The sequence below is a fragment of the Rhinoraja longicauda genome, chromosome 6 (genome assembly GCF_053455715.1).
Source record: "Rhinoraja longicauda isolate Sanriku21f chromosome 6, sRhiLon1.1, whole genome shotgun sequence".
NCBI classification, from domain to species: Eukaryota; Metazoa; Chordata; class Chondrichthyes; order Rajiformes; family Arhynchobatidae; genus Rhinoraja; species Rhinoraja longicauda.
This window is the reverse complement of record NC_135958.1, coordinates 50930423-50944326: the sequence shown is the minus strand read 5'-3', so window position 1 is coordinate 50944326 and position 13904 is coordinate 50930423. Positions and strand designations below refer to the sequence as shown.

Genomic DNA, 13904 nt, shown 5'->3' with positions numbered 1-13904 from the left:
GTTAATTATGTATTTACAACCTGTGACATGAATAATGTTAAAACTGTAATGCTACCCTGCTGCTACCTGCTGCAAAGAAAGTTTCAGTCCTGCAAGTACGTTTCTTTGCTTTGATCTTCATTTCTGTTTTATATTACTAATGTAGTGTACAAATGAAATATATGCAGCTGGGATTACCTATTCATTTGTATTTCAGAATGTATCAAGCAATTGGAAAGTATTTTAAATAGATTTGTCCAAATAGGATATGATTTTAAGCTTTTATACAGACATAATGTGCATGGGACTCACTTTACATATTATGTTAAACCCAATAAACACTTTTATACACTTATCTCTATTAAGACACTGTTAGCTTAATAACTTTAAACTACGTACACTGGAACGGTTTGTGGTACTTTAACCGAGTCCGTGTTGAGCAGCGATCCCCCTTACACCAGTTCTATCCTACATACTAGGAACAATTTACAGAAGCCAATTAATCTACAAACCTGCACATCTTTGGAATGGGGGAGGAAACCGGAGCACACAGAGAAAACCTATATAGTCACAGGGAGAACGTATAAATCCGTACAGACAACACCACTAGTCAGGATCGAACCCAGGTCTCTGGCACTGCAAGGCAGTAACTTGACGTTGCGCCACTGTGCTGCCCTGGTTTCGTCAGCATACTAATTTTAGTATGCAGATTTTTTTAGACATTTCCTCTTCCCATGTATGAGTTTCAATCAAATCAAGTGGGGAGAAAATGTCTGGTGGTAAAGGGAGCTTCACGTCATGTTCCCATGACAAAGCAGGGAAGAGCACAGTTGAAATCCCTCAAAGGGTCTATGGACTCAACCACCCCATCCTGTTATTTTTGTGTCCAAGAAACCAGCTCAGGGTGGGGCGGGAGAAATATATTGATGCAAACGCACCACTGATCTTACCACTCTTCATGTCCTCAAAACAAAATTAATTTTAACCTGATCTTTTTGTATATTATGCAAAGAATTTGTGCTTTGAAGTATATCAGCCCCATATTGAAATGATAAATAAAGAGATCCCAATAAAGCCCTATTTCCCAAAGATAGTAGAAACGCAAATTTAATTTTGTAAAAGTAATTAGAAATAATTTCTATTCTTGTCTTTTGACACTGGTTACAAATTTTGTGCAGAAAACAATATGTAAAAGAAAGACAAGTGCAGATTACAACAGTGACAGTATCATAGGAGTTAACTTGCAAGATGATGATGTTCCAAAATGCAGTATGGATCCCTGGACTGCTGGAGTACACAGTAAAATCGACATCATTTTGGGTTTTTTCGATAAAGAATACCACTACATTTTAACGCACATTTATTGCTTAATTATGATGATGGGATGGGTGGTTTAGTGAACCAGGCCAGTCAGCAGCAAGTACTTAAGATGACACACAGTAATAATGAAGGTCTTTCTGTGTTGACCATAATATTGGAAGCCTTTCTTTCACTGAGAGGGCAAATTCCAATGTGCAAACATCTACAATGGTCAAAAGTTTGGAGTGGAAAGATGGGGGTGGAAATGTTATTAAAGCAGTTAGTACAGATGATCATTACAAGAGCATTGATTGTTTACAAACTTTAAAGCTCTTAATATTTTATCCCATTTCATTGAGGGTTAAATTCTTTTTCTAGCGGTTGGGCAATTCCAGGAGTGGAGTAATGATTTATTATACCCAAACCAATCATGGAGTTTCACCGTACTACCTAGAAACCCTCGTTCAAAAGTTCTCATCCTATTACTGGAATAGCAGCAAGACAATATTCTGATTTTTCTTACCTTCTTTCAACGAAATGCTTTCCTATAAAATAGCATAATGGCAATTGAGATGTGAACACATTATGAGGAGCATCATAAAGGCCCTCACCATTTCATACAAAGTTACTAACAACATATTATGCAATGGTGCATTCACAATTTCATTTCCGCAGCAATTGACCTCCTCCCATCCACCACCAAAAAGTAAGATTATTACAAACAAAAAGCAATGTTTAATGTTGCGTAATGAATTTTGTATTGCAATTTATATCCATTTGCTCTCTTCAATAACGCAGCACAAACAATCACATCTACTGAAACCTCAAATAAGACAGTTCAACATTGCTGAAAGTAAGACATTTTAGAAGAAAATGCGGTAATCTGTTCTTACTTACACTGAAATGCTAGCTCGAAGTTTCTGGACATCTTTGGATTTCTTGATTTCCACTTTGCAGAGAGAGAGCAACTCCTTAGCATAGTAGTGGCTGGTAAACAAACAGAACATTAAAAATACCGACAAACTGTTCTTGTGCTATCTTCACGTATACATACCCTTTCGTCAAAACATTTCCTTTTATCAACATTGATCTAAAAATATATGAATTGGAAAAAAGCTGGCGATAGAATATGTATTGAGGTGGAGGGGGCAAAAGGCAAAAGGGAAGGAGTATCATTATATGGATGGCAAGAGACATTAAATGGCAAGAGGGCTACACTGTAATGCAAGAGGATATACAGATGACATTTTAGAAACACAATATGGAAACCATCAGAAAACTGTATGGGAACTGCAGAATCATTATCTAAAATGTTCAGGTTTATGACCTTTTTTGGCATCTAAATCGTATAATTAGCTCATTCTTTCAACTGGAGAGAATGTTTAGAGCTCTGGATGCTGGGAAGAAAGGAGATCTATGGTAAAAAACAACTTTTATTTTTGGTATTCATGGTGAGGCCTTCTCTACAATAGTGAGACAAATGCACACCTGGTGACTGCATTTGGGAACATCTCGGCTCAGTCTGCAAACCTTTCCTGGTATTTCAAGCTCGTAGATGCTTTTCACGTTAATTCTCTGTCCTACTTATTATCAAGGTACTTCAAAGACACACAACTGGTAATACATTATGGGTAAAACGGAATCCCCCAATGATCTCAAATGGATCAGGATTTAAATATGGGGTCAGTGTGATGTATGGGACTGTTGCCAAGTTCTCTACCACTCTCTTTCCTCCCTCTATTCTGAGGATCAACATCCCATCTTTTGACAAGACATATTATAGACTTCTGAATTTTAAAAAAAATTACTTGCATGATACAGTAGTTTTAAGAAAGATTTTGGAAGAGATATGGCTTATAAAATAATCCAGATATTGCAAGAACACATTAGCCGCAGAGGTGCAGAAGGAGGTCACTAACTGCCATATTTGCTAAGTTGCTGCTCTGACTTTAGGCAACAAATTGAAGTCTGCCAATTGATTTGATAAAAAATAAGCATGCTATAAATAATCATGAGATGCCCTAATGTCTGAGTGGATTAGCTCACTATGTATGTACCATGCTATTGAACTAGGTGAGGCCAGAGGTTTTCAAGTTTGATCCCTGCCCTCTGATAAGACAGCTCTGTGGTGATGGTTCATTGAACTGTATGACAGTCAATGTCAATATTTATACCAAGAAGCAGAACTTTAAAAAATGTGTGATTGTTGACTATCCATTAACCCTGCTGGAAAGTACAGATGCAGGTCCCGTTGAAGTAACGTAGTTACTGTTGGTGATCCAACCACTCCTCCCCCGCGCCAACTCTCCCCAATAAAACCCTCAGCCACATCCAACTCCTGGCCTTCAGCTGCTCCCATCCCTGGGAGCTTCTGTGCCACATCCCAAATACATAATTCATTGATCCAAATCCATCAATCAGAATACTTCAATTACTCCACACCCTTCACCATATCCTGAAGCTGATCCTTTTCCTGATTCTTCCTACTCTTACCATTGGCCCCTGTTCTAACCCACCCACCAACTTTCTCAGTCACACTCCCTGCCAATCGGCCTTTACTTCCAACCTACAAGATTGTGACTCCTGCTTCAAACCCCGGTTGACCAAAAACTAGAGAGCAGTCCTGAGATACTATCTACCACATTGGAGACCCTCAGACTATCATTGATTGGACTTTACTGGACTTTATCTTGCTCTAAACGTTATTCACATTATTCGCTTCATCGTGCATCTCTGTACACTATGGATGGCTCAAATGTAATCATGTCTTTCTGCTGACTGGTTAGCACGCAACAAAAGCTTCTCACTGTACCTCAGTACATGTGACAGTAAACTAAACTAAACTAAACCTGCTAGACCATTCACTCAAATAATCTCCCTGGCCTGCTCCCTCTACCGACTGAGTATTTATTTATTCTCCTTTAACATTCCTTCTTTAAGATTCTGCCCTGTACCTCTATCCAACAAGGCAAATAATCAGAACTGAGGGCAGTTCTGCTGCATAGTCTTTGTACATCACAGTACAAGGTCTCAATTTCCTCTGTCAAACATCCACTTCAAATAAGCTTTAGAGAAAAAAGTGGTGGGTTGATAATATATGAAATGTATCAAGTTGCCGACACTGACGGCTGTTGAGAATATCCCATATGTTGAATAGGCAAAACTCCTACAAAAGCAATCTGCACCAAGAGAAAAAAAGCAGAATTTTCCCATCTTTCTTTTCCTTGAATCAAGGGCATGTGGTCCCTGAATGCAGGCCATCTACTTAAAAGGTAAGCAGTATGTCAATGAAATTGTTTCTGGCATTGCCAGGGTGGTCTCTAAAATAAAAGTGGAACGTGCTGCCACATGTTAGGGCTCGACAGTTTTGCCCTTTGAAACCTAATGGCAACAATATGTGGAATCTTGGAGATGACTTCCTTAATTCATCAGGAGAAAAACAAGCTTAGATTGTCCCTGAAAAAAACATTTGTAGTTTGCAAATCTTTTATCACATTTGGCTTCCACTTGAAAACTCTCAGCATTTCTTAAAATACCTACTGAAGTTACTGATAAGATTAAATAGACATGTTTTCAATTACATTGAGACACGTGGCCCTCTCCAGTCAGATGGGAGGTGGACATAAAAAGCTGGAGTAACTCAGCGGGTCAGACAACATCTCTGGAGAAAAGGTATAGGTGACGTTTCGGGTCAAGATCCTTCTGAAATAGGGTCTCAACCCGAAACATCACCTATTCCTTTTCTTCAGAGATGCTGTCTGACCCGCTGAGTTACTCCAGCTTTTTGTTTCTATCTTCAGTTTAAACCAGCGTCTGCAGTTCCTTCAGTTTTCTTGTGAAAAGCTGCCAACTGCAAGAAAGAGCATGTAGGAAGGGGGGGTGCTCCCAAAGCAGAGGAAGGCGTTACCACCATGACTCGATAAACATAAACCTCACAGCAAAATGTTATGTTGTATTTTAATGGTAGCAAGTTTTAAGTTGACAGATGTTTACTTTTGAACATTACCGTTTGTATTCATCACTTCATAACTCAAACGTCTGTCAAACGTCTTTATAAACAGACATTTAGAAAGCAACCAACATTATCCCCTCATGAGATGCAGCAGTCTACGTATTTATAAAAACACCATAAAACAAAAAAACACTATTCAATTTCCCCAATGCTCGAGATTCATGTTTGTAGAGTTAAATTGGTATTAATCCATGATTTTTTTTTAATCAGTGACAATTCATTTGAAGCCTGCAGCTTATTGAGACAACATTTATGCATGTTCTCAATTATCAGAAACAAAAGTACTGATTTTCCATTTAGTTCTATAGCACTTTCAGAGTTGGTTCTCCTTATTGTGCTCCTTATTTCTACTAATGATCCAGGGTTCTTGAAGACAGCTTCAAGATGTGAATGTTGTGCATTACCAATTACATCAATCACACAGGATGTCTTCGCACACCTAAGACGATATCTGGGACTGCATGGTGTTACATTAATTGAGCACGTGTCCCAATACTGTGCTGCAAAGATTTACTTGGAGATACTCAACAATAAATTCAGGTGTTTTGCTCACTGATTTCACAACCTTGTACCTCAACCCTGTTACACGATTACCTCAAAAGAATATAATGCAAACATTTTGTACGTGAGAGGGCATGGAAGCAGTGGAAACATGCTCAACAACTCCATCCGATGCCAAAGATAAGAAACTCTTTTGGCAATTCACGGACGTCAAACAAAGGCAAAATAACAGGAATTCATGTGGCATAACGCCTGCCATAAACTTAATCTTCATAACACTTTTAAAATAACATTAAAGTGGCGCAAAGATTAAATGAAAGAAGGATGGTCATAAACTGGGTAAGAAAGCACCTGTAAAATACCAGTAGACCTTTGCCTCTTGTGATAAATACCTTTCATCTGCTGTAAAAATATCAAAGCATCCATTAGCCAGCATCTGGTCAAGCATCTTCAGCAGAGGGATGGACACCCTGAAAAATATTAATAATGTAGAAGGGGAAACTGAAATGAATACTTGTAAAAATTGAAAACTCTCACAAGTTTAATATGTTTCAAATTAAATAATTCAAAAAGTGTAACCAGCGTTAAAACATCTGTTAAAAGGAACTGTAATGCATGCTCCTAGTTGGAGTATTCTATCATGCACTAAAGCACCATATGTAGCTGTGTTGATTTTATAGGGTAGGCACATAAAACGATATTTCCTCCATTATCTCTAGTCTTTACAGGGAGTGGAAAAGGTGTAAAAGGCTGTAGATTGAGGGTGGAAGAAAAGTCAAGTTGGAGTCCGGAAAAGATCACCGAGTTTGGGAGCAGGGTTGGAGGGTGCGTATTTAGAAGAAAGTGGAATGGATCACACGATGGAGATGTTTAGAAAGCTGTCATTAGGCACACCATAAGAGTGGAAAGATGGAAATATATTGTAGCTTGAGACGGGGTAGAGGGAGGGGTCCTGTATGCTTAAAGGCATCGACGTGGCACTGTCCACCCTACATGATGTGTTGTGTCAACACCAAAACAAGAACCCTGATGCGGCTGTGCTGGTGGCTGGAGACTTCAATAGGGGAAATCTCAAAAAGGTCATGCCCAACTTCTACCAACACATCACGTGTGTCACCAGGGGGGAAAGAACTTTGGACCACTGCTACACGCCGTTCAGGAAAGGCTACAAGGCCGTTTCTCTCCCTCCTTTTGGGAAATCTGACCACGCTGCCATTTTCCTGCTGCCGGAGTACAAACAACGGATAGTACGGGAAGCGACAGTGACGAGGGACGTAAAGCGGTGGGCTGACCATTCAGAGGCCATGCTGCAAGATGCACTGAGCGAAGTCGACTGGAACATGTTCCAAGCAAGTTCCAGAGACGTAAATGAGTTTGCGGAAGCGGTTACGGACTTCATTGCCACAATAGCCGATACCATCATCCCCACGGTAAGGGTCAGTATCTTCCCTAACCAAAAACCCTGGGTGGACAGGTCTATTCGCGTGGCCTTGAATGCTCGCACCGCTGCTTACAACTCCGGCCTGGCATCCGGCAACATGGACGACTACAAGGGGGAGTCCTACCGACTGCGAAGGGCAGTGAAGGATGCAAAAAAGGGGTACCGGGACAAGATGGAGTCACAGATGGAGCAGCAGGACACCAGGCGCCTTTGGCAGGGGCTACGGACTATAACTAGCTACAGGTCCAGCACCCCCTCAACCGGAAGTGCCGGCTCCTCCTTAGCTGATGACCTGAACTCTTTTTACGCACGGTTTGAGACGGGTAACACCACCAGCTCGCCGTCTAAAAACAGCACCGAAGGGGCGCTGGCTAGCGAGGCTGGAGGGGGATCCACCGCCGGGGATGTGCACACATTCTCGGTGTCCGAGCATGAGGTGAGGTGGGCTCTGACGCGTGTGAACACGAGGAAAGCTGGAGGCCCAGATGGTATATCTGGGCGAGTACTAAAGTCTTGTGCTACTCAGCTTGCTCCAGTGCTCACCACAATATTCAACCTCTCCTTGGCAAAGTCCGTGGTCCCTGCATGCTTCAAAAGATCCATTATTGTACCGGTGCCAAAGAATGCCTCTCCAGCGTGTTTAAATGACTACCGACCGGTGGCCCTCACCTCGGTTGTCATGAAATGCTTGGAGAGGCTAGTCAAGAAGCACATCTGCGCCCTCCTTCCTCGCAACATGGACCCACTACAGTTCGCATACCGTCCGAACAGGTCCACGGATGATGCGGTCTCCCAGGTTCTACACACCGCTCTCTCTCATCTGGACAACCAGGGGGGCTATGTGAGGATGCTGTTCATTGACTTTAGTTCAGCATTCAACACAATAGTCCCCAGCAGACTGGTTGAGAAGCTGCTGGAACTGGGGCTTAGCACCCCTCTGTGTGCCTGGGTCCTGGACTTTCTCACTGCCAGGCCCCAAGTGGTCAGGATGGGGGAACACACATCTAGCTCCCTCACCCTGAACATAGGATCCCCCCAGGGCTGCGTCCTTAGCCCCCTACTGTACTCCCTGTACACACATGACTGTAGGGCCAGGTTCAGCTCAAACTCCATCATCAAGTTTGCTGATGACACTGTGGTGGTGGGCCGGATCTCCAACAACGATGAGAAGGCCTACCGGGAGGAGGTGGCTGATCTGGCACTCTGGTGTCAGGACAATAGCCTCCTCTTGAATGTCACTAAAACAAAGGAGCTGATTGTGGACTTCAGAAGGGCTAAACATCCAAGGACGTACACGCCACTGGAGATAAATGGGTCTATTGTGGATAGGGTGAGCAGTTTCAAATACTTGGGAGTCCGCATCGCAGAGGATCTGACGTGGGCAACGCACATTGCCGCACTGGTGGGTAAGGCTAAGCAGCGCCTTTACCACCTTAGACAACTGAGGAAATTCAGTGTCGCTGAGGATCCTTCATTGCTTCTACTCTGGGGCTGTAGAGAGCATCCTGTCCGGCAACATTACAGTCTGGTTTGGGAACAGCTCTGCCCAGGACAGGATAGCCCTGCAGAGAGTAGTGCGTTCGGCAGAACGCACCATGGGAACTACACTCGTCCCCCTGCAGGACCTATACATCAGGAGGTGCAGATCCAGAGCAAGCAAGATCATGAGGGACCCCTGCCACCCCAGTAACGGACTGTTCCAGATGCTACGGTCAGGCAAACACCTCCGCTGTCACGCTGTGAAAACGGAGAGGATGAGACGGAGCTTCTTCCCACAGGCCATCAGGACTGTCAACTTTGATAACCCCAGAGACTAAATTTTTGTCGACACTTTTTGTGCTATGTTTAGTAACTTATTAACTTTATTTATATGCTGTAACTGTAATTATTTTTGTGCACAACCCGCAGGCATTGCCACTTTCATTTCACTGCACATCGAGTATGTGTATGTGACAAATAAATTTGACTTGACTTGACTTAAGGAAGTTGGACTGTTAATAATATTTCAAGTGGTGGTTTACGTTGAACGAACAATGTAATCTCCAACTCATTTTGAGTAGTGTATGCAGTTCTGGTCGCTCCATTACAGGAAGGATGTGGAGGCTTTGTTGGTTTCAGCTATAAGGAGAGGTTGGATAAACGGATTGTTTTCTTTGGAAATTCAGAGGTTGAGGAAAGACTTGATAGAATGATATAAAATTATGAGAGGCACGGATATGGTGGACAGTCAGAAGCTTTTTTTGAGGGTAGAAATATCCACCATTGGAGGGCATAGAGGTCAATGGAGGTGAGAGGGGGAAAGTTTAATGGAGATCTGCTGGGCAAGTTTTTTTTACACTGACAGTGGTGAGAGCCCGGAACACATTGCCAGGAGTGGAGGAGGCGGCATTTAAGAGGTTTTTCTGAAAGTGCAGCGAATAGAGGAATATGGATCATGTACAGGCAGATTAGGTCAGTTTAAGTTGGCGTCATGTTTGGAGCAAGCATTGCGGAAGAAAGGCCCGTTCCTGTGCTGTGCTGTTCTATGCTCTAAGTCACTCCCTGGTCAGCAGTAGCCGAGATTGGATTTGGCCCTTTCAACAAGTTAAAGCAATCTGAACCTTTCAGCTGAGACCAGCTTCAGTTCAAAGCCTGAGGAGGCCATGTACATGCAAAATATTGTGCAAGTAACATCAAAAAGATTGCTGCTTGCCAATCTGTGCAACATTTGCATTTTGAAGTGATTGTTAGGGGCCATAGTGTGCCAATATATCGAAGACAATAAAGCCTTGATCAGTGGCTGGGTAAAACTGTCAAAGACTGGGCAGGGGGCTAAGGTATACTAAGAGCGCATTTTCCAAACAATAATTGATCCGTACACATTTACAGCTATTGCCTTACCTGTCATTAAGTAAATTGTCCTTAAAGATTTGTATTAAGGTTCCACAAAACTTATTCATGGCTTCTAGATCATCGCTAATTGTTTTGAGATAGTCAAAGAGCGACTGAGCCGAATACCGCACCTATGATAAAAGGTGCAAAGAAAGATCTTCAAAACATTTCACTCATTAACTTTGTTGACTGTGACATGTAAGCACAACCTTGTGGTAGACACCATTCATTCAAAGACATTGTTTTATTATTACGCAGACAGAATTATGCACAGCAGAACGCAATTCTCCCATAGAATATAATGAGGATTGGAAAATACTATAAACTGAGCGATTCCATACCTCTTGATATTGTAATACCCCAGTGTTTGGGATGCAGAGATAAATCATTGCAGGGAAACGCTACTGTAACACACATTATTCTATTCACCGCATTTGCCCTCTTCTCCCATCAAGAATAGTAGTTCTACCAGACACTGCATTCAACGTCCTTTGTAATTTCCACTACCTTCAACGACATCAGGTACATCTCTCAACCCGCCAAAGGGATCCATCTCTCTGGAACCCGGGTTCATTCTTCCATCTCTACCAACTTTCACTTCGCTTTTCTCAGCACCTTCCCAGGTAAATGCAGGAAATGCAACATTGGCCTTATATCTCTTCTATTCCCATCATCCAAGGATTCAAACTCGACATCTGGGTGAACTAATCATTTGCTTGTATTCCTTCCAATCTACAGTTGGATTGGAAGAGCAGTAGACGTGGCCCTTGTTCACCACGAGCCATCTTTCTTGGCAGTGCTGGTTGCTGAAAATGTTTATCAGTCAGGACTCACTGGGGATGCAGGGGTCATGTGTGCTTCCTGGAAACTTGACATTTACCAAAGGATCTTTTTTTGCGTGATGCGCAGTGGGTATGGAATGTAAATCCTTCCTGTTGCTGAAATTGGCCACATTATTAAGGGAAGTCCTTATGGACACATGAACGTAGTCAACAGCTGCTTACACACACGGGAAGCAAGCAATGCTGGTAAATCCCAGAGTCCAAGATGCCACTTATTCTTAGGCATCATCAAAGTAGTGGAATTGTTTCTTCAGGAGTACAGAGCCAGCTGATCTCTCTAATGGAGCAGTGAACAGTAAATTGGGAGATATGATGGATGTGCTGCAATTGCTTACAAAGAAGCTGAGAGTCAATGTCACTCTGAGCTGCCCAGAGTGAGCTGTCCTGCCATGAGTTTGGCTGAAGATCTGCTTGCAACAATTCACTTGTCTTATTGACAAGAGCTTTGGAAAAGCTGAGGCTGCAAGTACACTATTCCCCAGATAAGTCAAAATAGTATGTGTGCAATCTGTAGGAGTCATTTTTTAAATGATGAGCAAGTCCTTACATTCTGCCCAGATGTCCCTGTTGTGTGATGGAAAGACCGACTCCAACAACTCCAACCACTTTCCTTTGTGAATGGTATGAATGCAACCACCCGAGTGATGTCCTCTTCATACCCATTGACTTACCATGTCTCCTTGATGCTACATATCAGCAAAATGTATATTTAAATAATAATGACACCAGCTGAGTGAGGCAAATTGCTTGTAGTCGCAGTGACTGTTAACACTATAAGATGACTCAATAGGGGAACATTTGATGTCAATACAGAGAGGTGCATTACATGCAAAGTGAATGAAGGTGCCAAGTCCAATTTTTTAATGCTTGCAATTTCACAGGAAAACTATGTTTTAGAGTTAATTGATTTGTGCGTGATTTGTATATTTTGTAGAGATTAGAAATTCATCAGAATAATAGAAATTCAGTTAATTCATCAGGAGTGTTTAATGAAAGTTTTAATGACCATTTCAGTCTACTTTCCCCTTCCCTGGTTCATATTCTCAACAAATTAACTGCAAACTTTGGCAATATAATTAAAGGTAATTTTGGCTACACACACAGTATTCTATGCACTACCTACCGTAGATTCAGTGAGCCCTCCCACTGACACGGTGAGACCCAACAAAACACGGTACTGGTAAGCTGGCAGTCCCAACAGTTTTGTGATTGGAGGAAAGGCTTGAGAGGGTGCACTCCAGTTCAGTATTTCGAGTTCTGATCTGCAATGAAAGAATAAGCTGTATAATTGTGTACTTAGATCAAACTAAACGTGACATCTTATATTTTTGTTGACAATTTATAAGGTTCCATCAATTGCTCTATTTTCAACTCTCGCTTCCCTCCCTCTACTCCTGTATTTTCACTTCTAGCATTTGTCCATCAACTGATATTCAATAGGACTGCACTGACTCCCAATTTTACACTTGATTGTACTTCTACTCTGCCAGTTTTTCAGTCTGCACTGCATCTTTGATACGATGTTAACTAACCAACTTAACTGCATCTTTGATACGATGTTAACTAACCCTTACTTAATAAGGGTTCTCTTATTTTGTTTTACTGATATTTTCCTATGACAAAGAAGATGGCCATTCAACCCACTAAGTCTATACCAGCTCTCAGAGCATCCCATCGAGCTGATTTCCCCGTAATTCTTTCTCGCCCACATACCCATCAATTCCCACTGATAGTCCTGCTATCCACCTAGAATAGGGACATTAGTATAGTTTTTAGTTTAGAGATACAGCGCGGAAACAGGTCCTTCGGCCCACTGGGTCCACGCAGGCCACCGATCCCCGCACATTAACGGACAATTTCTACATTTACCAGGCCAATTAACCTGCAAACCTGTACATCTTTAACTGAAGCCAATTAACTGACCAGCACATCCTTGAGATGTGAATGGAAAATGAAACTCCCAGAGTTAAAGCCCATGCAGTCACAGGGAGAAGGTGAAAGCTCCAGACAGACTGTAGTCAAGGTCAGGATCCAACCCAGGTCAATAGGGTTGTGTGGCAGCACCACTCACAACTGTGCCACCGCGCCTCTGCTCATCCTATTTACACTTAATCTCGGCAAATGCTAGAAATGTGAAATAAAAATAGCAAATTCTGAAATATTCAGTGTAAATAAAATCCTGATGATGAGATATCAACCAGCAATGATATCTCAAGTATCTCCCCCCCAATCATTGCTGCCTGACTCGGTGTGCATTTATTTTGTTTCTTTACAGATCCCATCCACCCTGTCTCCATCCCTCAGACCACCATCCCTGTTGTCATTTAATCTCTTCTACCTTCCACCTGTCACAAACTTTCACCTTTTGTTCTTTCCCTATTTTGAAACCTGCTTTATCTTTACTATTTCCCAGTTCTGATCAAAGCTCGTCAATTGATACGAGCCTTGTTTTCCTCCATTAAAGCTGCTGCCTGATCTACTGACTATTTCCAGTATTTTCTCCTTTTGTTTGAGCTTTTCAGCATCTGCAGCATTTTTCTTTTGTGACCTTTAGTTTCATGCAGATTTTGTATATGCAATTATTCCCCTTGTATTAACTGTTCCAACAGGTTTAAGTAGCTACTCCACTTCTTAAAAACTCACCGTGGAAAAATGCTCTCTAGTTCCTCCCGGTGTGGAATATGTGGGACTGCAGGGTTATCAAAGTGTAGGATTTGAAGAAAAACAGAGCCTGCGTGTGCTCGGAATCTATCAATCTTCTCAGCAGACAACTGAGCCAAGTAACACATCATTTGTCGACAACTGCACAGAAATGGAAAGATGTGAGCATCAATGCTACTTAATTCACTGCTCTTAAACAATCAACCACCTACAACTGAAAGATCTTACCACATTTCTGTCACAATTCCCATATTATAACCGTGACAACATTTCAAAGTGCTTAATTGACTCAAATGCA

At 42.0% G+C, this 13904-nt stretch overlaps 1 protein-coding gene across 1 annotated transcript in view; it reads right to left on the bottom strand.

The window, feature by feature from the left end:
* tbcd (tubulin folding cofactor D) overlaps window positions 1-13904 on the bottom strand; it is a 238705-nt gene that overhangs the window by 12527 nt on the left and 212274 nt on the right. The window contains exons 31-35 of the mRNA XM_078400951.1: window positions 13589-13747; window positions 12069-12207; window positions 10113-10234; window positions 6184-6261; window positions 2176-2265 (exon numbers count right to left, since the gene is read on the bottom strand). Coding sequence (XP_078257077.1) covers window positions 2176-2265; window positions 6184-6261; window positions 10113-10234; window positions 12069-12207; window positions 13589-13747 — 588 coding nt within the window. The remainder of the gene's footprint in view (window positions 1-2175; window positions 2266-6183; window positions 6262-10112; window positions 10235-12068; window positions 12208-13588; window positions 13748-13904) is intronic.